General features: G+C 39.4%; 1 protein-coding gene across 3 annotated transcripts in view; it reads left to right on the top strand.

Moving 5' to 3' along the window:
* Window positions 1-24,904, top strand: part of SLC25A21 (solute carrier family 25 member 21) — a 514,834-nt gene that overhangs the window by 433,243 nt on the left and 56,687 nt on the right. For all 3 annotated transcript variants that reach the window (XM_007180729.3, XM_057544322.1, XM_007180728.3), the window contains 2 exons: window positions 7,745-7,811; window positions 22,022-22,081. In XM_007180729.3, the coding sequence (XP_007180791.1) occupies window positions 7,745-7,811; window positions 22,022-22,081 (127 nt within the window). The remainder of the gene's footprint in view (window positions 1-7,744; window positions 7,812-22,021; window positions 22,082-24,904) is intronic.

Here is a 24,904-nt window from a genome sequence, read left to right as displayed (position 1 = left end):
AGTTTCCTCACACTCATTTCTCAGGAATCTATCAGTTGAGTTTTATGATAACCTTTCTGATGGACAACAGGTATGACTCCCTCTAAAGGTCACGTGTGAAGCAGCTGCACTGTTTCCCTTTCTCCTTGGGAGCTGCAAAGAAGAAAAGATTCCATGTTGTGACTCCTAAGGCCAAAACCCTGCTTACCAGCCTAGCAACTTTGGAAATTTCCCAGCCCCCCTGTAGGAGCAGTCCAACTCTACAGTACAAATGACTTCCAAACAAACATTTTCTACATACTAAATTAGAAAAATAACAGCAAAACCAACAAGGAGGTGACTCAGAGGGAAAAAATGAGGGGCAGATGGGACATGTGATTTATCTACTCCTTTTTGATTTCTTTACCTGAGTCAAATTTTGAGAATGTTAAGCCCTTTCCTGTCTACCCACTATTTACCACAAAGTCTTCAGATTTCAGTAGTTGACTTAAAGCAGGTAACTTTTTTTCAGCCTTCCAAATGCACTAAAGATGTTGTCAGGTACAAGATATTTCATTAATGATCTGTCTGGTTTCTTGTGGGGGTCTAAAGTTTGGGCCTTAAACAAGGTAACCTAAATTGGTCCCTACTAATGAGAGACAGCAGGAAGGCTTCTTCCAGGGTTTGTAAATGAACCACCAACTGGAACTCAAAGAAAATTCCACATCTCCTTGCTTTGTACAATCAACATCTTTTTACTAGTTGGTGTATGACCTTGGAGCCACCCAATATGTTAAATAGCTTCACACTTTAAAAAGGGGTTTGGGGGGAAAATGAGGGGTAAAATTATTTTGCAGGGTTTGGCATAAATCTGTATTTCAAATAAGCTATGTGTGAGCTGAGTCTTTGAGAAGAACACGTGCAATGCAGTTTTGATCTTCATTTTATAGATGTACATAAGTAATACAAGGCCTGTTTTGATCATATAATTAAAAACAAATGTGATCCAGTATTGTAATACTTTGTCACCGATATTCCTGAATAACAACTCTCAATCAGTATGGGAACCATCATGATCGAATGGCTTTGGAGACCTGGAGCTCCGTCCTCATTTTTGCCTGTGAACTTCTCCACATTCCGTCTGCAGGGTAGGGGCTCTTTCGCAAGTAATCATCCTAATGGGATAGCGTTTTAATGTGTGTCAGGCTCCTGAAAGAAATAATGTAAAAACATTTTCAAAATGGTTTTCACAGTCTCCTTCTAAGTGCTTTGCTTAACATTTAACAACTATCTACACTATGATTATGATTTAAGAATTACAGTTTAAGACTTTTTCAGAAATGGTGATGTTAAAGCTGTTTGTATCAGAATGCTTTTAGCTGTAGGTTAACAGAAGATGTAACTGAAAGCAGCTCAAATAGTAAAGGTTTATTTTTAATTTCACATAACCAGAAATCTGGAGGTAGGATGCCAGGATTGGTTCATTGAGCAGCCTAGTGATGTCATCAAGGTCCAGGTCCTATTTGCCTTTGATGGCCATGCTCAGCTTGTGGGCAATGATATCTCACTTGGCCACGGTACACAGGGATCTCATGCAGTGAGGACAACATCTAGTGGAAAAGAGGGGCTTTTCTTCCTATGTGCTCTTTTCCTTAGGCTAGAAATCCAAGACTTGCAACATGCATCCCTCCCTCTTTGCTGGTACAGTGGGCTAGGCTTGGGTCGTATATCCATACTCAACTCACTCACTAGTAAGGGAATGGGACCACCGTGATAGGTTTGAAGAACTCTGCTTCACCCCCTGGACTGGAGAAGGGGACATTGAATACCTGCACCTCAAGGAACAAGGAGGGTTGAGGAGGGTATCTGTTAAGTCAACAGCCAAAGGTGCTCCCCACTGACTTTTTGGATAACAACTGTTTTTATTTTAATATTTAGTATTAATATTTCTGTGTTTTATTATATTACTGAACTATGCATTGACTTTTTCCCACACTGACAGAATTATCCTGGTGTCTCTCTTAAGGGCAAAACTTTATCCTATGGGGAAAAAAATTTGATCCTAGGACCTACTTTTTTTTTTTCTCATCTGATCCAATAGAAAATATTTAATAAACAGCCCAAAAGTTTTCCCAGAAAATGATCCTGTTCATCTCAGCCCAGATCTATCAGTTATGCAGGTAGTGTGATATATTACTTTAAAAGAGAATTGAAGGGAAGTGGACTAGAAACCTGATTTTTAATTGCTTCTTCTGCTTCCTCCTAAAATAAGAAATGACAAAATATTTTTGCAACAGAAATAACTTGACTTTTCAAAGGTGTTTGTAAAAATGATTTTATTTTAAGAAAAACTACAATACCCTTACAGCTCAGTGGTCAAGGAAAGAGACTGTGAGGAGAGTGGAACTTCATTTGAGTCGCCGTCCCCTGTTCGGTAGTGATAGGCTCACAGGCTTCACCTGCAAAATGAAGAAAATAATTATTGCTACTTCAAAGGATTGTTGTGAGAGTTAGATGAGATTAAATATGTCCATATGTCTTCATATATTTATTCTTAACAGAGTGGCTAGTCCATATTAAGCATTCAACAAATGTGACTATTTTTACTCATAACAATGTCAACAAAAGTCTATACACATCCAAGTCAACATTTTCCTACACAGGATAGTTAAAATCAAACTCACAACTTTTAGAAGAAACAAATCTGAGAAACGATATATGAGGGCTTCCATACAGTTCATACAACAGTTTTATGGGAGGTCTTGCATTGGTTCTTGTGTCTCTTCCAAAGAGTTCTCCAGTTGGCTTGATGTGGGTCAAAACTTAAAACCACTGTGGTGGTTTTACTGTCTTTCCAGTCGACATTAGAATCTCAGTTTCCATTCATTCAGGGAGTCGACTGAGTGTCCTAGGAAGTAAGCAGGATAAAGCATGTTGATATGGGTGTCACAAATTTCTTAACTTCCCTGCTTATTGTCCTGGTAAGCTATATGCTCTGTATTTCAAGCCAAAATACATGAACACAGAAAAAATTGGCAGAATGAACAGTGCATGTGAGTAAAAACATCAGTTCCTTAGCCAAAAAAAAAAGTATCTTCTTCATAAAACATTACAAGTCCTTTTGGTTTTTTAGAATCTGTATATCATACTTTACATTAGGAAAACTTCCAGTAATTATCTAATCAAGTCAGAAAAATATGTCATCAGCTTGAGGCCTTACCCACATTCTCTTGCTCACATTTTTTAAAAAAATTTTTTGAAGTATAATTGATTTACATTTACAATGTTGTATTAATTTCTACCATACAGCATAGTGATTCAGTTATGCATATATCAATATATACTTGTTTTCATATTCTTTTCCATTCTGGTTTATCACAGGATATTGAATATAGTTCCCTTTGCTATACAGTAGCACCTTGTTTTTTATCCATCCTATATATAGTAGTTTGCTAATCACAAGCTCCCAATTCTTCCCTCCCTCACCCCCTCTCCCCCTTGGCAACCACAAGTCCGTTCTCTGCCTATGAGTCTGTTTCTGTTTCATAGATATGTTCATGTCATATTTTAGATTCCACATATGAGTGATATATGGTATTTGTCTTTCTCTTTCTGACTTACTTCGCTTAGTATGATAATCTCTAGGTCCATACATGTAGCTGCAAATAACATTATTTCATTCTTTTTTATAGCTGAGTAGTACTCCATTGTACATATATACCACATCTTCTTTATCCATTCATCTGCCGATGGACATTTAGGTTGTTTCCATGCCTTGGCTATTATAAATACTGCTGCTACGAACTTAGGGGTGCATGTATCTTTTCGAATTATAGCTTTGTCTGGGTATATGCCCAGGAGTGGGATTGCTGGATCATACGGCAACTCTATTTTTAGTTTTTTGAGGAACCTCCATACCGTTTTCCATAATAACTGCACCAATTTACATTCCCACCAACAGTGTAAGAGGGTTCCCTTTTCTTCACACCCTCTCCAACATTTATTATTTGTAGACTTTTAAATTATGTCCATTCTGACTGGTGTGAGGTGGTACCTCATTGTAGTTTTGATTTGCATTCTTTTTTTTTTTTTTTTAATAAATTTATTTATTTATTTTTGGCTGTGTTGGGTCTTCGTTTCTGTGCAAGGGCTTTCTCCAGTTGCGGCGAGCGGGGGCCACTCTTCATCGCGGTGCACGGGCCTCTCACTGTCGTGGCCTCTCCCGTTGTGGAGCACAGGCTCCAGACGCGCAGGCTCAGTAGTTGCGGCTCACGGGCCTAGCCGCTCCGCGGCATGTGGGATCTTCCCGGACCGGGGCACGAACCCGTGTCCCCTGCATTGGCAGGCGGATTCCTAACCACTGCGCCACCAGGGAAGCCCTTGATTTGCATTCTTGCTCACATTTTGGGTGTGACTCTTTGGATTGGCCCAAGTGCACTCTTACCTGACCAAAGGCTTTGCATGGGAGAGGGTGTGGTACAGAGGTACAGCAGCAGCCACTTTGGCTATAGGGGCCAATTTCCCGATCTGGGACTTTGGGTTGTAAGTAAATAAAGGAATTTATTATAAATGTTACTGGGTGTCTCAAAGGATCAAAAGCAAAGGGAAATGTCAGTATTTAAGAAAGGTCAAGGTGTAACTAGGCTTAAAGAAATCCTGGCAGCAGGATCACACTCACAGTACCAGAACTTCTCTATCTTGCTTCTTTGTTTCCCTGAACGATGGTTTCCTTCTTTCTTATCACTGCAGATTGACAGAAAACATGACTGCTGTTGATATCCTAGCTTTATATCTTAGAGCTTCAACCACACAGAGTGAGGCTGACCTTTTCAATTCCAATTCCAAAATCCTGGAGAAAAGCACTGCTTGGGTCAGATTAACTGGGGCACAGAGGCAGAATACCACTTGGATCCATTTGACAAGATGCCCAGTCAACCACTGCCTACAAGCAGTATCGTATTGTACTAATACGTTGGTTCCAGTGGTTTAAAAAAAATTGGGTGGGGCAATTCTCAGCAGAAGAGGTGCCAGCCTGGCTATTCCATAGTTGCCCACTACTGCATGGATATACTTTAAAAATAATGCAAGGAAGTACATAGTTCTAGCTTCCCATTTGCCAGCAAACGCTGCCCATGGTCCTTGAGAATCTCCCTTTAAAGCTCTTCATTCCTCATTAGAGAGTTCAGGATGGTGGGATGGCTGGAGCTGGTGGGGGAGGGGAAGATGATTGCACATGAAAGGAGCAGAGCAGAGAGAGGAGAAAGAGGACGCATCAAGGAAGCATCGCCAACATGAAGCAGAGGGCTCTGGACCTCCCAGCTCTTTTCAGATTAAATCCTTATGGTTCTCCCAGCTGCCTTTCTTCCCTCCTGCCTTACACCTCTTTTTAATATTTTCTCTCATCATTTTTAAAATGAAGACCTTCTGTGTTGCTTATAAGACTTCTGTCCTCCAGAGAAGCAGTGCTCCATGTTAGGCAAAAGTTTAAAGTAATGCAGAGTTTGTCTCTTCAGAAAAGTGCTTTCCCATGTCTTCTTGTTCTTTTTCTTAGAATACCAAAATCTGAGGATTGGAGTAAACCAACCTTGAGGTCCCTCAAATCCTTCCATTGCTGTGTATGTCCATTTCAGGCATCCATGATGAGTGGCCATCCAGACTGCTTGACCACACACCAAAAGGAACTCATACTTTTCAAGAGAGTCCATTCTATCTTCAGATAGTTCTGATTATTAGAAGTACTTCCTTGTATTAAGCTCTCACTGAGCCAAAAATGTGTCTTTCCTTGCTGCTTGAACCTGTTGGTCCTAGTTCTACCACCTGGAAACAAACAGAAAATCTAATCTCTTTCCTACATGCTCATTTTTCAAAAGATCCATCATGTTCATCATGTTTGTCCCTAAGCTGTTTCTTCTCCAGGCTGAGCAACTGTTCGTCCTATATCTGTTCTCCGTTGTATGGGATTTCAAGTACCTCTATTAACCAGGATACTCTGTCCTAAAAGCTTTACTTACTTAAATGTTCTTCTTTGCTTCCCCCCTATAACCAGACATAATCTTCCAGATGTGAAAAAATCAGCCCAAGAAGAACAGAACTAATAATGTCTTTTATTATAAACATAGAACTTCTATTCAGGAAAATCACATTTATCTTTTAGGAAGACCAAACCTATGCTTAGTCACTCTCATGCTGAAAATTATATAATAATTAATTTATAATGAAATTTAAATGACAAGAGTATTTCAGTTTTACAAGTGAATTTCAGGCATCAGTAGTTGGAATGGAAAGGAGGTGGGGGGAATTCATGAATTCCCATAGTTCTTCAAAGCAGATTCTGCTTTACTTCCTTATACAAATGCTAGTACTATTCATTAGGTTGAAAATAGTGGGCAAAATAAGCCCACATCAGGGGATCATTTGATTCCTTTCTTCCTCTTCATAAAATCCATAATCTTAACAAATATTTGGGTCCTGGTTACAAACACATGCGCGCACACACACACACACACACAAACACTCTGGGATAAGCACTGTAGTGCACACCTAGCCCTCAAGGAACTAACAATTAGAAGCTGTAAGAAAAGCCTTTGCTCCCCACACTGAAGGGTGCCATGTAAGCCAGTGAATCGAGGAAGAGCAAGAGATCACCATGTTGGATTGGGTGGCACAGTGCGTTAATCTGAATAAATTCTTAACGTTATTGTTCCAGAAGTTCAGCTAGAAGCAGAACCCAAATAAGGGAGCTGGAGTGATGTTTGATGGGTCAATCAGAGAAGCTCCAGCTTTCTCTAGGATATTAAATGTATATCCTAAAATAGGAACACATTGAGTCCTGCCTTTATCTGTAGCCACTTACGGGTTCACCAGGGAAACTGATTATCTCAGAAAATGATGCAGAATATTCTCTTCTGTTGAAATATTTTCAGGTTTAAATGAGGGTATAGCATATATATATGTAAAGATTCCAGGACAGACAAATTCAAAATTTGGAATCTTAAATTTTAATGAGAAATAAGTGGTGACTTTTTATAAAACTTATCATAAGCATATGACACTTATTCTTTTTTTTTCCTAAAAATGTCTGAATATGTAACCATGAGTCCCTCAATATCGGCAACAATAGCTCTCCCATGCCCTGTGAGATTGCATATCAGCAGGGAAGTTTGACATTTCTTCTGTCAGCAACGTATGTCCCTGTAATTAGCCCTCCCTGACCTCCTTCCATCTCCATCAAGGAAGTTAAAAAAATTATGACTAATTCAGGACAGAGCTGGGAGCCCTAGTTCCACAGCCATAGAGTTTGTTAGTTCCCCTGTGTTAGTAAACCTAAAATTGAGGTTCTCATCACCTGGTTAGCCTCAGAAGTTTCAGTCTAGGGGGCTTAGGTATAGCACTAACCTCATTTGGTGACCACAGGGAGGAGATGCAAGACAGTAGACAGCTTGAGGTTACTACCAACCACACAACTGGGAAAATAAATTCAAGATTCCTTAGATTAAGGAGGGTTGACTTTATCTTTAAGGTACAACTCATGATTATGTTTAGCAACTTACCTAAGGGGTTCCAGTCTCAGTATCATTTATTCCTCTTCTGAATGTCATAGTAGATGTAGATGTAGAATTCATAATCTCTTCACTTTAGAATTAAAACAAAGGAAGATTTCATGACTGATGTGCTACATTGAATAATTGGGAGTACTTTAAGATTAGTTGTTTTATCCGTAAACAATGGCAAAATCACCTGTTTCCTAATTCCCTTACTTATATAAATCTTTTTATTTCTCCAATAGGTTGTTCGGTTTTTACAAGGGAATTCTGCCACCCATCTTGGCTGAAACACCAAAAAGAGCAGTGAAGGTAAACATTGTATGCTTTCCCACCAACTGAAAATAGACTGTAGTAAGAGCTTCAGCATCAACACATCCCACCATAAACTATGGGACATTAATGGAAATTAAACATAAAACACTAAAACTTTAAAAATTTTTAAAAATCTTAAATTTTTTAAATTGTAACAATTTTTATCATAATTAGACTTGGTCAGTCTCTCAAATATTGCTATATTGATTTGTGGATTTCTTTTTCCAGGTAAAGGCATTCCCTTCTAATGGGGAAATTATACAAAAAGCACAGTGGTGAATGAAATTCATGTAATCAAACCACAGCAGCCACAAAAGAGCTTGGACTTTTTCTCAAGGCAGTTCATAACTTTGCCTTTGGAGCAATAATTATTAAAGAAAGAGAGAGGGAGAGGAGAGGAGAGGCGAGATAGAAAAGCCTTTCTCCTTAAATCAGTCTCATTTTATGAACAGCACACTAAGACATTATATTTCTTTGTGTATGATTCTCATATAGCGCATTTATTAGGTGTGCTAACTTCATTTTCCCCCCTGGTCTCCTCTGTTAAAATTCTGTATTCTGGTTTTCACAAAATCATTACTTCCACTACACTGATTTCCATTCTTTTTTTTTTTTAAACATCTTTATTGGAGTATAATTGCTTTACAATGGTGTGTTAGTTTCTGCTGTATAACAAAGTGAATCAGCAATACGTACACATATATCCCCATATCTCCTCCCTCTTGCGTCTCCCTCCCACCCTCCCTATCCCACCCCTCTAGGTGGTCACCGAGCTGATCTCCCTGTGCTATGCGGCTTCTGCCTAATCATATAACTATGGACGTTTATGTACTACCTGCTGGTTCAGTATCTGGATAAGAACATGGAGATCTAGCAGGACCTCCGGGGAGAAAGAACTAAATCTGATCGCGCTTTTATAAGTTCTTTCGGACAAAAGTCCTGATCCCAGTGGCTCTGATGGGCATTGCCCCTCCCCCCACACCACTGACATCACCAAATATGGCTTTGTCTTTCCATAATAGGGATAACATAAACTTAGACTGAAAGACTTCCTTTCCAGCTAATGACATAAAGCTTTTTTCACATACATTACTCAATTTGTATTCCCAACATTCCTGAAAGGTAAGAAAAACAGCTTATATACTTATATCAGTTAATTAAGAGGGTGACTGAGTTAAAAATTATGATTAAAAAAACCCCAACATATATACACAGACACCAAACTTTTACATCCTGTGAAAATGGTGATTTAATAGGATTTAATTCAGGTCCAGAATTCAGAAAGCAAAGCTTTAAAACATGCTTCCTCTGTAAATTCATCCTCTTCATTGCCATAGTTTTTGTGATTTCATATTATTACTTCAATACAAATTTCATTATAAGGATCTGAATCAAAAAAAAAAAAAAAAAAGCAAAGGATCTGAATCGCAATAGAGAATCTGGAAAAAGTTCACCAAAGTACACAAGAGGGCTGAATTGAATTATGAAATGGCTTCACTTGATAAAAGATTGCCCAAGTAAACAAACAGAGCATAGTTCCTGTTCAAAAGGAAAGTCACTTTGTCTCCATGGAATAATATATTCATTTGTTCAGAGTTTTACGTGTATAAATAAAGTAAAATATAATTAGTTTTTCATGGAATATTTTTGCTTAATACTGTGTGTTGGAGACAATTTAAATGTTAAGCAGATTAAGGTTTATCAATGTTGAACAGTCTTTTACGGAAGAAAAAAAACTTGAGCTTTACAAAACTGAATTAGTCTCTACTTAAAAAAAGCAATGCTCCCTGCCAGAACAATGGTTAACAGATGAACTTTTGGGCAACTGGATATGGTGTATGTGTCCCAGACATCTTGTTTCAAGTAGATTTTACCTTAAAATTATTGAGACATATGGTAAGTACGTTGGCTTTTTAAGTATAACTTCGAGTTTAGTGTATCTTTGCCAGATGGATAGCACTAGTTTTTCAACACAATTTATGAAAACACTCATTTTATAGATACTTTATCTTAGGATTTGTGAGGAAAATGATCATCTGATTGCAACAGTTTCATACATCATAAACTGCTTCATTGTATGTCATCAAAGTTTACTTTGAAAAAATATTCAGAGACCATAGATATATACACACACATACATACATATATATGCTCTCTGAATATTATGTGTGTGTGTGTATAGAAACAGACAATGTCTAGAAACAGATAATGTTGTTTTTTCTGTACTTTATTCTTTGAAATGAGATTCGTCATTAAAATAATAAGATTCACTGATGCTAAATAAATGAAACTTCCCCTTTCACAAATGAAGACAGAATTAGTATTGTAGTTAGCAAAAGGAAATGAAGACCTCAGAAAGAGATCAGCTGTTCACTCAGGGATGGCAGGAACAACGTGCCAGGTTCCAGGATCTAGTCTTGAGCTTCACAGGTTCAGAAACACCATCATTCCATGGACAGATTCTCAAGGACTGCTTAATGCTAACCAAACTCATGAAAGATTATATTGATATACTGTGAAGTCTATTTGTTCACCACTGTATTTCCAGCCAAGATGAAGTCACAGGGACCAGATTTACTCTCCTGCCTGAAACAGCAAGAACAGAAAATGAACAACATATATGAAACCACAATTTTTAAGACACTGGACATAAGACAAGGAGGTAGAGTCATACCTGAGATGGAAAGCAAATGAGATGAGCCCTGTGGATTGCCCCAGCTCACTGGCTTGAGAGAGTTTCCAGGGACACACAGGAGAAATCCAGTGGGCTCCCTCAACCAGTGGGCTCCCTGGGTTGAGAAGGAGCTGAGAGGCCGGGGAGGGCAAGGCATCTAGAGTTCACAGGCCATAGCACCAGAGAAGGAGAGAGCTGCACAGAGAGAGACACCGAAGATCTGCAGAGGGATGCCTCAAGTATTCAGCTGACCTGAGCACATATGAGGAAACTAGCAAGGCCTGGAAACAGCCGTCCAAAGGATTCGAGGGATCAGCGCTGGGCAGTCATGCGGGGCTGGGAACAGTGTCTGCTCCCACCAGCCAAACTGGGAGGCCTCAAAACGCACAGGGTGGAAGAGACCTTCAAGATGGCGGAAGAGTAAGACACGGAGATCACCTTCCTCCCCGCAAATACATCAGAAATACATCTACATGTGGAACAACTCCTATAGAACACCTACTGAAAGCTGGCAGAAGACCTCAGACTTCCCAAAAGGCAAGAAACTCTCCATGTACCTGGGTAGGGCAAAAGAAAAAAGAAAAAACACAGACAAAAGATGAGAGATGGGACCTGCACCTCGGGGAGGGAGCTGTGAAGGAGGAAAGGTTTCCACACACCAGGAAGCCCCTTCACTGGCAGAGACGGGGAGTGGCGAAGGGGGGAAGCTTCGGAGCCACAGAGGAGAGCGCAGCAACAGGGGTGCAGAGGGCAAAGCGGAGAGATTCCCGCACAGAGGATCAGTGCCGACCAGCACTCACCAGCCCTAGAGGCTTGTCTGCTCACCCGCCAGGGCGGGCGGGGGCTGGGAGCTGAGGCTCAGGCTTCGGAGGTCAGATCCCAGGGAGAGGACTGGGGTTGGCTGCGTGAACACGTCCTGAAGGGGGCTAGTGCGCCATGGCTAGCTGGGAGGGAGTCTGGGAAAAATCTAGACTTGCCTAAGAGGCAAGAGATCATTGTTTTAGGGTGCGCGAGGAGAGGGGATTCAGAACAGGGCCTAAACGAGCTCCAGAGACGGACGCGGGCTGTGGCTATCAGCACGGACACCAGAGACGGGCATGAGACGCTAAGGCTGCTGCTGCAGCCACCAAGAAGCCTGTGTGCAAGCACAGGTCACTATCCACACCTCCCCTCCCGGGAGCCTGTGCAGACCGCCACTGCCAGGGTCCCGTGATCCAGGGACAACTTCCCCGGGAGAACGCATGGCGTGCCTCAGGCTGGTGCAACGTCATGCCGGCCTCTGCCACCGCAGGCTCGCCGCGCATTCCGTACCCCTGCCTCCCCCCGGCCTGAATGAGCCGATCCCCCGAAGCAGCTGCTACTTAACCCCATCCTGTCTGGGCAGGAACAGACGCCCTCAGGCGACCTACACGCATAGGCGGAGCCAATCCAAAGCTGAACCCCAGGAGCTTTTCAAATAAAGAAGAGAAAGGGAAATCTCTCCATGCAGCCTCAGGAGCAGCGGATTAAATCTCCACAATCAACTTGATGTACGCTGCATATCTGGAATACCTGAATAGACAACGAATCATCCCAAAACTGAAGCAGTGGACTTTGGGAGCAACAATATATATGTTTTCTTCCTTTTTGTCTTTTTGTGAGTGTATATGTGTATGCTTCGTTGTGTGGTTTTGTCTTTATAGCTTTGCTTTTGCCATTTGTCCTAGGGTTCTGTCTGTACGTGTTTTTTTTTTTTTGGTTTTTTTTTTTGGTATAGTTTTTAGTGCTTGTTATCATTGGTGGATTTGGTTTTTGGTTTGGTTGCTCTCTTCTTTCTTTCTTTTCTTATTGCTTTTTAACTTTTTAATTTTTAATAATTATTTTAATGACTTTATTTTATTTTTTCTTTCTTTCTTTCTTTTTTTCTCCCTTTTCTTCTGAGCTATGTGGCTGACAGGGTCTTGGTGCTCCAGCCGGGTGTCAGGCCTGTGCCTCTGAGGTGGGGGAGCCGAGTTCAGGACATTGGTTCACCAGAGACCACCCGGCTCCACGTAATATCAAACAGCAAAAGCTCTCCCAGAGATCTCCATCTCAACGCTAAGACCCAGCTCCACTCAACGACCAGCAAACTACAGTGCAGGACACCCTATGCCAAAGAACTAGCAACACAGAAACACAACTGCACCCATTAGCAGAGAGGCGGCCTAAAATAATAATAAGGTCACAGACATCCCAAAACACACCACTGGACACAGTCCTGCCCACCAAAAAGACAAGATCCAGCCTCATCCACCAGAACACAGGCACTAGTCCCTGCCACCAGAAAGCCTACACAACCCACTGAACCAACCTTAGCCACTGGGGGCAGACACCAAAAACAACGGGAACTACAAACGTGCAGCCTGTGAAAAGGAGACCCCAAACACAGTAAGATAAGCAAAATGAGAAGACAGAGAGACACACAGCAGATGAAGGAGCAAGGTAAAAACCCACCAGACCAAACAAACGAAGAGGATATAGGCAGTCTACCTGAAAAAGAATTCAGAGTAATGATAGTAAAGATGATCCAAAATCTTGGAAATAGAATGGAGAAAGTACAAGAAACGTTTACCAAGGACCTAGAAGAACTAAAGAGCAAACAAACAATGATGAACAACACAATAAATGAAATTAAAAATTCTCTAGAAGGAATCAATAGCAGAATAACTGAGGCAGAAGAAAGGGTCAGTGACCTGGAAGATAAAATAGTGGAAATAATTACCACAGAGCAGAATAAAGAAAAAAGAATGAAAAGAATTGAGGACAGTCTCAGAGACCTCTGGGACAACATTAAATGCACGAACATTCGAATTATAGGGGCCCCAGAAGAAGAAGAGAAAAAGAAAGGGACTGAGAAAATATTTGAAGAGATTATAGTTGAAAACTTCCCTAATATGGGAAAGGAAATAGTTAATCAGGTCCAGGAAACGCAGAGAGTCCCATACAGGATAAATCCAAGGAGAAACATGCCAAGACACATATTAATCAAACTATCAAAAATTAAATACAAAGGAAAAATATTAAAAGCAGCAAGGGAAAAACAACAAATAACATACAAGGGAATCCCCATAAGGTTAACAGCTGATGTTTCAGCAGAAACTCTGCAAGGCAGAAGGGAGTGGCAGGACATGTTTAAAGTGATGAAAGGGAAAAACCTACAACCAAGATTACGCTACCCAGCAAGGATCTCATTCAGATTCAATGGAGAAATTAAAACCTTTACAGACAAGCAGAAGCTAAGAAATTCAGCACCACCAAACCAGCTTTACAACAAATGCTAAAGTAACTTCTCTATGCCGGAAACACAAGAGAAGGAAAAGACCTACAATAGCAAACCCAAAACCCAAAACAGCAAACCCAAAAATTAAGAAAATGGTAATAGAAACATACATATTGATAATTACCTTAAATGTAAATGGATTAAATGCTCCAACCAAAAGACATAGAGTGGCTGAATGGATACAAAAACAAGACCCATACATATGCTGTCTACAAGAGACCCACTTCAGACCTAGGGACACATACAGACTGAAAGTGAGGGGATGGAAAAAGATATTCCATGCAAATGGAAATCAAAAGAAAGCTGGAATAGCAATTCTCATATCAGGCAAAATAGACTTTAAAATAAAGACTATTACAAGAGACGAAGAAGGACACTACCTAATGATCAAGGGATCAATTCAAGAAGAAGATATAACAATTGTAAATATTTATACACCCAACATAGGAACACCTCAATATATAAGGCAAATGCTAACAGCCATAAAAGGGGAAATCGACAATAACACAATCATAGTAGGGGACTTTAACACCCCACTTTCACCAATGGACAGATCATCCAAAATGAAAATAAATAAGGAAACACAAGCTTTAAATGATACATTAAACAAGATGGACTTAATTGATATTTATAGGACATTCCATCCAAAAACAACAGAATACACTTTCTTCTCAAGTGCTCATGGAACATTCTCCAGGATAGATCATATCTTGGGTCATAAATTAAGCCTTGGTAAATTTCAGAAAATTGAAATTGTATCAAGTATCTTTTCTGACCACAACGCTATGAGACTAGATTTCAATTACAGGAAAAAATGTGTAAAAAATACAAACACATGGAGGCTAAACAATACACTACTTTATAACCAAGAGATCACTGAAGAAATCAAAGAGCAAATCAAAAAATACCTAGAAACAAATGACAATGAAAACACAACAACCCAAAACCTATGGGATGTAGCAAAAGCAGTTTTAAGAGGGAAGTTTATAGCAATACAGTCCTACCTCAAGAAACAAGAAACATCTCAGATAAACAACCTAACATTACACCTAAAGCAATTAAAGAAAGAAGAACAAAGACCCCAAAGTTAGCAGAAGGAAAGAAATCATAAATATCAGATCAGAAATAAATGAAAAAGAAATGAAGGAAACGATAGCAAAGATCAGTAAAACTAAAAGCTGGTTCTTTGAGAAGATAATCACAATTGATAAACCATTAGCCAGACTCATCAAGAAAAAGAGGGAGAAGACTCAAATCAGTAGAATTAGAAACGGAAAAGGAGAAGTAACAACTGACACTGCAGAAATACAAAGGATCATGAGAGATTACTACAAGCAACTCTATGCCAATAAAATGGACAACCTGGAAGAAATGGACAAATTCTCAGAAAAGCACAACCTTCCGAGACTGAATCAGGAAGAAACAGAAAATATAAACAGACCAATCACAAGCACTGAAATTGAGACTCTGATTACAAATCTTCCAACAAACAAAAGCCCAGGACCAGATGGCTTCACAGGCGAATTCTATCAAACATTTAGAGAAGAGCTAACACCTATCCTTCTCAAACTCTTCCAAAATATAGCAGAGGAGGGAACACTCCCAAACTCATTCTACGAGGCCACCATCACCCTGATACCAAAACCAGACAAAGATGTCACAAAGAAAAAACTACAGGCCAATATCACTGATGAACATAGATGAGAAAATCCTCAACAAAATACTAGCAAACAGAATCCAACAGCACATTAAAAGGATCACATACCATGATCAAGCGGGGTTTATCCCAGTAATGCAAGGATTCTTCAATATATGCAAATCAAGCAATGTGATACACCATATTAACAAATTGAAGGAGAAAAACCATATGATCATCTCAATAGATGCAGAAAAAGCTTTCGACAAAATTCAACACCCATTTATGATTTAAAAAAAAAAAACCCCAGACAGTAGGCATAGAAGGAACTTACCTCAACATAATAAAGGCCATATATGAAAAAGCCACAGCCAACATCATTCTCAGTGGTGAAAAACTGAAACCATTTCCACTAAGGTCAGGAAGAAGACAAGGTTGCCCACTCTCACTGCTATTATTCAACCTAGTTTTGGAAGTTTTAGCCACAGCAATCAGAGAAGAAAAAGAAATAAAAGGAATCCAAATCAGAAAAGAATAAGTAAAGCTGTCACTGTTTGCATATGACATGATACTATACATAAATAATCCTAAAGATGCCACCAGAAAACTACCAGAGCTAATCAATAAATTTAGTAAAGCAGCAGGATACAAAATTAATGCACAGAGATCTCTTGCATTCCTATACACTAATGATGAAAAATCTGAAGAAGAAATTAAGGAAACACTCCCATTCACCACTGCAATAAAAAGAATAAAATATATAGGAATAAACCTACCTAAGGAGACAAAAGACCTGCATGCAGAAAACTATGACACTGATGAAAGATATTAAAGATGATACAAACAGATGGAGAAGTATACCATGTTCTTGGATTGGAAGAGTCAACATTGTGCAAATGACTGTACTACCCAAAGCAATCTACAGATTCAATGCAATCCCTATCAAACTACCAATGGCATTTTTCACAGAACTAGAACAAAAAATTTCACAATTTCTATGGAAACACAAAAGATCCCGAATGGCCAAAGCAATCTTGAGAAAGAAAAACTGAGCTGGAGGAATCAGGCTCCCTGACTTCAGACTATACTACAAAGCTTCAGTAATCAAGACAGTATGGTACTGGCACAAAAACAGAAATATAGATCAATGGAACAGGATAGAAAGCCCAGAGATAAACCCACACACATATGGTCACCTTATTTTTGATAAGGGAGGCAAGAATATACAATGGAGAAAAGACAGCCTCTTCAATAAGTGATGCTGGGAAAACTGGACAGCTACATGTAAAAGAATGAAATTAGAACACTCCCTAACACTATACACAAAAATAAACTCAAAATGGATTAAAGACCTAAGTGTAAGGGCAGACACTATCAAACTCTTAGAGGAAAACATAGGCAGAACTCTCTATGACATAAATCACAGGAAGATCCTTTTTGACCCACCTCCTATAGAAATGGAAATAAAAACAAAAATAAATAAATGGGACCTAATGAAACTTAAAAGCTTTTGCACAGCAAAGGAAACCATAAACAAGATGAAAAGACAACCCTCAGAATTGGAGAAGATATTTGCAAATGAAGCAACTGACAAAGAATTAATCTCCAAAATATACAAGCAGCTCATGCAGCTCAATATCAAAAAAACAAACAACCCAATCCAAAAATGGGCAGAAGACCTAAATACACATTTCTCCAAAGAAGATATACAGATTGCCAACAAACACATGAAAGAATGCTCAACATCACTAATCATTAGAGAAATACAAATCAAAACTACAATGAGGTATCACCTCACACCGGTCAGAATGGCCATCATCAAAAAATCTACAAACAATAAATGCTGGAGAGGGTGTGGAGAAAAGGGAACCCTCTTGCACTGTTGGTGGGAATGTAAATTTATACAGCCACTATGGGGAACAGTATGGAGGGTCCTTAAAAAACTAAAAATAGAACTACCATATGACCCAACAATCCCACTACTGGGCATATACCCTGAGAAAACCATAATTCAAAAAGAGTCATGTACCACAATGTTCATTGCAGCTCTATTTACAATAGCCAGGACATGGAAGCAACATAAGTGTCCATCAACAGATGAATGGATAAAGAAGATGTGGCACATATATACAATGGAATATTGCTCAGCCATAAAAAGAAACGAAATTGAGTTATTTGTAGTGAGGTGGATGGACCTAGAGTCTGTCATACAGAGTGAAGTAAGTCAGAATGAGAAAAACAAATACCATATACTAATACATATATATGGAATCTCAAAAAAAAAAAAAAGGTTATGAAGAACCTAGGGGCAGGACAGGGATAAAGATGCAGACGTAGAGAATGGACTTGAGGACACAGGGAAGGGGAAGGGGAAGCTGGGACGAAGTGAGAGAGTGGCATGGACATATATATACTACCAAATGTAAGCTAGATAGCTAGTGGGAAGCAGCCACATAGCACAGGGAGATCAGCTCAGTGCTTTGTGACCACCTAGAGGTGTGGGATAGGAAGGGTGGGAAGGAGACGCAAGAGGGAGGGGATATGGGGATATATGTATACGTATAGCTGATTCACTTTGTTATAAAGCAGAAACTAACACACCATTGTAAAGCAATTATACTCCAATAAAGATGTTTTTAAAAAAATTGTAATGCAAAAAAAAAAAAAAAATGCGCAGGGTATTGAGAGGGGTACCTAGAAGGGGTTTGCCTCTGTATTGGAGAGTAGTTAGCCCTAGCCTGAGCAATGCTCAGGTCCCACTTGTTAAACGTAAGACCCAACTGGATCAAACTGTTTCCACGTAATTTAACTGCCTCCCAGAATAGACGATCTGGGAGGTCAGCTTAGTGATCAGACTGCTTAGTGAGCGTGGATGAAAGCAAAGGGGAAAGTGCCGTCCGGAGGGTTGGGTCGCCCAGGCAAACTGTACCCACCTCTCCTTCTGAAGCACAACTTGACACTTCTCCAGGGACCACATGGCCTGTCCCTGAGGTCCAGCCCCTCTTCCTGGGATAAATCCAACCAGACTACCAATTTCAACGTTCCACTTTATAGGTTATATATAACATATTAATTTGGATTCAAGACTTTATATTCAAGGTTCCCAAAGCCTTGACTGACTACGAATGTTTTCAAAACTCTTTAGTCACACATTTGCATGACGCTGGGTAGGTAACATTATTACACGTTGACCCTCCTAATTTCATCCTTAGAGTGTAACCTCATGTCTTATGTGATAGGGTACCTTTATCACATCTCTGCACTAACTAATGTTGTGGATGAGAAATATTAAGAAATATCATGAAGGCAGTGAAAAAGTAGTGCTGTATAGAAAGGAATTAAAGTAACAACTAATCTACTAGTTCTTAAGAATATAGTTGTAGTATAATGTCTTCTAAGCTTTGTACATGAGAGGCATCCAGTAAATATTTGTTGAATGAATGAATATTTTTATTTAATATTGGTTTCAAACTATAATGACATTATGTTATTTACTATTATTGCAAATCCATTTTAAAAGATTTTAATATTTCCTTTCTTGAGATACTATTTTATTTTATATTCAGTAAATTAGACTTTGGTTGCAAAGGTAGAAATTAAAACAAGATTTTTTATTTTTAGTTTGAAGCACTATTTGCTTATTAGAATATGTAATATATATTGTTCACTACTTTTCTTTAATATTTGTTTATTTATTTGGTTGCGCTGGGTGTTAGTTGCAGCAGGCGGGCTCCTTAGTTGCACCTCATGGGCTCCTCAGTTGTGGCATGCGTGTGGGATCTAGCTCCCGGACCAGGGATCGAACCCAGGCCCCCTGCATTGGGACCGCGGAGTCTTATCCACTGCGCCCCCAGGGGAGTCCCTGTTCATTACTTTTGAATTTAATACATTAGCAACTTATCTCTGATCTGTGAGGTTTCTTTATTCCCAGGAACCTGAATCACTTCATCCTAGCCATTCACCAGAATCTTCCAGCCAGACTGCTGATGAGTACCAACCAGCTGGTGGTAGTTTTTTTTAAACAGTTTTAGAGATGGGGAAATGAAAAGCCTAGAATTGCCCCAAAGTGTAGACTTGGAATTGCCTGTGAGAATTGCTTAGAGTGACAGGTCAAGTCTATGTCCCCACACTTCTCCTCTGAGATCTCAGTTTGTTCCTTAATTCTTTGTCATGACAGAAAGTCAGAAGGAAAAATAAATGCATCCTCACACTGGAAGGGAATAAGGTAGTGAGGCATTCTGTGAGGTCCATCATCTCCCAGAATTTTCCCGAACCCACATAGACCCCTTAGAGCAGTGTTTCCAAAGTATGGGTCATGACCTGTGAGTCCTGAAATCAATTTTATGGGTCACTAGATGTAGTGGTTCACCAGAAAATTTTTTGATGAAATAGAGTAGAAACAGAATGCAATACACATAGTGAAGAGCTAAACATTGTTTTACAGCAATGTTTTGTTTGTTATAAATATGAGTGTGTACTACATGTGCATGTGCACCTGTGCTGGGTAAGTAGATTATGCTAAATATGGTAAATAGTAGACTGTGGTCAGAAAAGTTTGAAATCTTCTGCCTTAAGGGACTCAGCTTCCAGGGTCAGGGAAGGCAAGAAGACCTCAGCAGAAAGAAAACTCTAGCACAGAGAACCTCTTCCCAAACCACTAAAAATCATGGCTCAGCAGTGAGCAGTACAGTGTAGTGGTTAAGAGCATACCCAGGCTTTGGAGTTAGACTTAGGGAGAAATCTCACTCCTTCCATTCACTAGCTGCAGGACAGGTATCTACAAGTGGGAATCATGGTTGTACTCTAACCTGTTACCTGGTGATGTTGTATGGATTAAATGCAGTAGCACATCCAAAGGCCTTAGCATGTTTCCTAGACCACAGCAGGCTCTCATGAATGATACATGTAAATAAGGGATCTATGGTTCCTTTAGTATCCAAAGTGAAGAAAGGAAATGGAAACTGAGATTTTCTGAAAGCCTCCTATGTGCCAGGCATGTCAAGAAATCTTACTCAAGTTCTCTTATTTAAGGACTACTCTAGAAGTTTCGTGTTCTTGAGTGTTAGAAAGGTCAAGCTATGCTTCCATAGCTAAGTCAGGATTCAAACCTAGGACTGCTTGTGTCAAATTCCACGCAGGGTGATTATCAAAGAATAGTTACCAGGATGACCATGAAGAAGAGGAAAAAATAAATTATTTTTTAAACCCAAGATCGTAACCCTTTTCCTTTTAATCGTTTCTAGTGCATCTCTCATCAAACCTGTTGCGGCTCCTGGTGGTATTATTTGAACACTAGGATAGTTTCAGGGTTATCACCATCCACTGGAATGTTAGACCATGAAGGCAGGGGTTTCTCTTTGTTTACTGCTGCATCCCCAGTGCGTAGAACCAAGGAATATTTGTTGAATGAGTGAATGAATGAATTCCTGTTCTACAGAAATCTACATCCATAGTTGATCTAAAGGAACATAGCACAAAAATAGTTCCTGAGTCTTTAAGAGAATCAATCTATCTGGTGATGCAATGACTCTGGAACTGCCCAAAGACTCATGAGAGCCATGTTTACATGGAACTACCTCTTTCTAACAACAGAATATTATTTGGCTCTCAAGTCTATATTTATTTCTTGCCCCATAGTACTGGGTTATAAAGTAATAGAGTAGAAGACATACAAGACCATAAAATACCCAGGCCATTTCTGAGGTCTTGAGAATCAGACCCCAGCAGGACCTAAGAGTGTGTTTTATCAGTGATGTTGGTAGCTACCTAACAAGAGTACCCCAGGAGCAAACCATCATGTTCAAGCAGATCGTTGTCCAAAATGTGTAATATAGAAAGAGAGGAGAAAACTTTATTTGGAACATATTATACAAAGTGATTGATTAGATTTGCCTCCTTAAAAATCCATTTACAGAGAAAATTATATGAAACATCATCTACTGAAGGAACCAACAAAATCTTCATCATCATCAGATTTATAAGGGAGGAATAAGCAGCTCTCTTTCTTCACTGAGGTTGAAGACAGTCTTACTTTCAGGCAGGGGATGGACTAGATGTCCTTGTTGGGTCCTTCCCTAGTTTATCATGGCATCTCCATCATCATTGAGTGTTTAGAAATCCCATGGAACAGTAGAGATACACAGCAGTATAAATGCGAGTTAAAGCTGAGAAGTGGATGTCTTTTACAAGGGTTAAAAAATTGGGCATTCACTGGGAAAGCAGGCCATAGAGAAAACATAGGAGACCAAAGATTTCAGGTCTCTATGCCTATAATTTTGAATCACTGCCATAAAAAAGGAGTCTATTGATGTCTGGGGAAACTGAAAATGGTCATGGTAAATGGAAGCTGTATGGTTCATTTACTGCTATAAAGGATTCCATCAGCTCTTCTGTAGGTTATTATAGCTGCATTTGAAAATGTGAATGTTCAAGTAAGATTCAATAGCAACTACCCAAGACTGGATTAAAAACTGTGTTTGATGGTTTATCATTTTTTAGAATGCTGGTGAATATAATGATTTACTAAAGAAATCTGAGTCAATTAAAAGGTTTGTTGCAGGAAATTGTTATAAATCTCTGGGTTTGGTTTTGTTTCACAGTTTTTCACCTTTGAGCAGTACAAGAAATTGCTAGGATATGTGTCACTGTCACCAGCATTGGTAAGTGAGAGTATTTATTATACTTAAGCGTGTGTGTTATTTCATACAGCAAAATCTGGAAACAAAAACGCTTTTGATTCCCCAAGCTCAGCTACTAAAATATGAATTCGAGTTATTCAATGTTCAGCTACTTGTTGAAAGCCATCTTCCTAATAACTCACAATTTGGCTATTTTATAGCTCCCAGTGATGAATTTATGATAATAATGATATGTGTGGAAAGGCCCATATGAGATATGGTCAAGAATATAAAGAGTACATTTGTCAAAGACTCTTTTGAAGCCAAAACATGCATATGTTTACATACATACTGCACATATCTATTTATGTGAAAGTCACTGTACCTAAAATTATTTCCTAACAGGTCACTTTTCCAGCTTTTGCTCAAGCTGTATTAAGTATAGGACTTCAGGTCACTCTGTGGTCAGATGCAGGCTGAGGGGCCTTTTATAGTTGGGGAGAATAGTGATCTTACAATGACACATCTCAACTATTACATGAAAGACATTTGGTGATTTGAACATTTGCCGATGCCACTCCTTTCCTTCTTCGTGATTTCGCTGCTTTTCACAAAACAAGTTAAATTATATTGACCAAATAGGTTCTATCAGTATGCGTGCAGCGAGAGCCCCAGCGAGAGCCAATGCACTAATTTCTCCCCCGAACCTGCAAAGCAAAACAAAACAAAACTAAACTAAATCTGCAGTGGCCCTCCAATTGGCAATGTGCCTTCCAACCTCCAGGAAAATCCCCCAGTTTACCTGCTGGAATGCACCTTAGAACTCAGCCAGAGGGGCAGAGTTCTGAGCTTCAACTCCTTCATTACTTTATTTCTAAAGATTCATTAAGGAGAAGTAGCTGCTATTTAAAAAATCATACATACTCCCTTTCTAGGAAGGATCCAATTAAGAAACCTAATAGTGTCACTTTGTTTTGTGACAAAGAAACCTGTGGTCCAGCCTCCTGCTTAAACAAGGGGGCTGTGAAGCAGCCTCTCATGGAAGGAGAAGTGGTAGCATGAGTCCTGAAATTAGCTGAGATTTTTTTTTAATTCCTCAGTGTCTTCCCTGACTGTCTCCCTTTACTTTGAAAACATCTTGTTAAAAAGAGGATTAAAAACTTCCTAGCAAAGGACAGTAAAATACAGTTTCCAGAGGGTGGTGGCTGATCCTGTGTCGAGCATTGGTACCATGTGAGAGACTGCACTTCTGTCTTGAGAATTCAAGCAGAAAAGCATTTGGCTACTTCAGCTCCTCTCACTGAATTCATGCAAACTGTATACAGTTTTTCTCTTTTCTTGAACTCATTTATTACCATTTCTTTTTGATACAGCTAGACACTTAAACAGCCATTAAATGTCCCCTGGTGCTCTCACATGAAAAGCCTGGGAGGCTGGGAACCCAACAGTTACCACTGGTCTCTAGAACAATCTGAGTAACATGACCTGCTGATAGCTGATCAATTCTTTTGACAAGGGACTGCTGAACACTAGTTCTGACAGCAAATGTAGCTGAGTTTTATAGAAGAACAAAAAAGTGAATTACTTGGAAGATTGCATATAGTAATAAAAACCTGGACATCTGGATTTTAGCTTTTTCAGTCAGAAGAGTTTGGGACTAGTATTTTTTTTTTTTCTGCCTTTGGATTCCATGATGGAAGTCTGAGGTAAATCAATAAAATATTTTGTCTGTTACCCTATACAAATATGTTTAAAATTGTAATAAAGGGGCATGAAAGGAAAACATCATTAGTTATTCCCTCTCTCCTAGAATCTGTATCCATTCCCATTCTTCCTCGTGGTGCAACTGTAACAATGGTTTTGTACAGCACTTTACAAAAGGCTTTCACACATTATTTTGACCCTCATAATAACCTTATTAAATCAAAGATTAGATATTGTTGTCTCCATTTTACAGATGAGAAAACAGTGGCTTATAAAAGATTCAGTGATTTTCTTTTTCATGGAAAGGCATTTTATTTTAAATATAGCAGTGTGTACATGTCAATCCCAAACTCCCAATCTATCCCCCGCCCCTAACCTTCCCCCCCCATAACCATAAATTCGTTCTCTAAGTCTGTTTCTGTTTTATATATAAGTTCATTTGTATCATTTATTTAAGATTCCGTGTGTAAGTGATATCATATGATATTTGTCTTTCTCTGTCCGACTTACTTCACTTAGTATGATCATCTCCATGTCCATCCATGTTGCTGCAAATGACATTATTTCATTCTTTTTAATGTCTGAGTAATATTCTATTGAATATATGTACCACATCTTCTTTAAAAAGACTCAGTGATTTAAACACAGAGCTGCAGCTAACACACACGGCGTTTTTGTGTGGATTATGAAAAGGTGCCCCTTTCTCCTGACTGATGCTTTTCTGGCTTGGCAAGTAGGGTGCAGGCTGATTTCAGCCTCCACATGCACCTTTGTGCCCAAACTACTGTACATGGCATCTCTGGTCACACAGCCAATAAAGTGGCAAAACCAGAACCTAAACCCAGACCTCCTGGCTCTGGATCCTGCCCTGGTTCCACCTTGGCTCCCCTTCTAAGGTTATAGAACATTCCTTTCTCCCTTTTCTCTTTTAGTCTCCTACTTTGAAGAAATTAGAGACTCCGGATAAGAGCTTCTCTTCTTTACTCTTCATTGACTTTTTTTCTTCTCCTAGTTGTATACAGTATTACCTCTTCCCCTGGAATTAGAGCTTCAGCACCCAAGAATTATTTTTTCCAGCATCTGTTTTGAAGGTTTGAGGCTTTGTTTCATTTTGGTTTCCTGCTGTGTGTATTTGTGTGTGTGTGTGTGTGTGTGTGTGTG

This window comes from Balaenoptera acutorostrata, chromosome 3 (genome assembly GCF_949987535.1).
Source record: "Balaenoptera acutorostrata chromosome 3, mBalAcu1.1, whole genome shotgun sequence".
Classification (NCBI taxonomy): Eukaryota; Metazoa; Chordata; class Mammalia; order Artiodactyla; family Balaenopteridae; genus Balaenoptera; species Balaenoptera acutorostrata.
The sequence above is the reverse complement of the archived record's forward strand: the minus strand, read 5'-3'. Positions and strand labels throughout refer to the sequence as shown.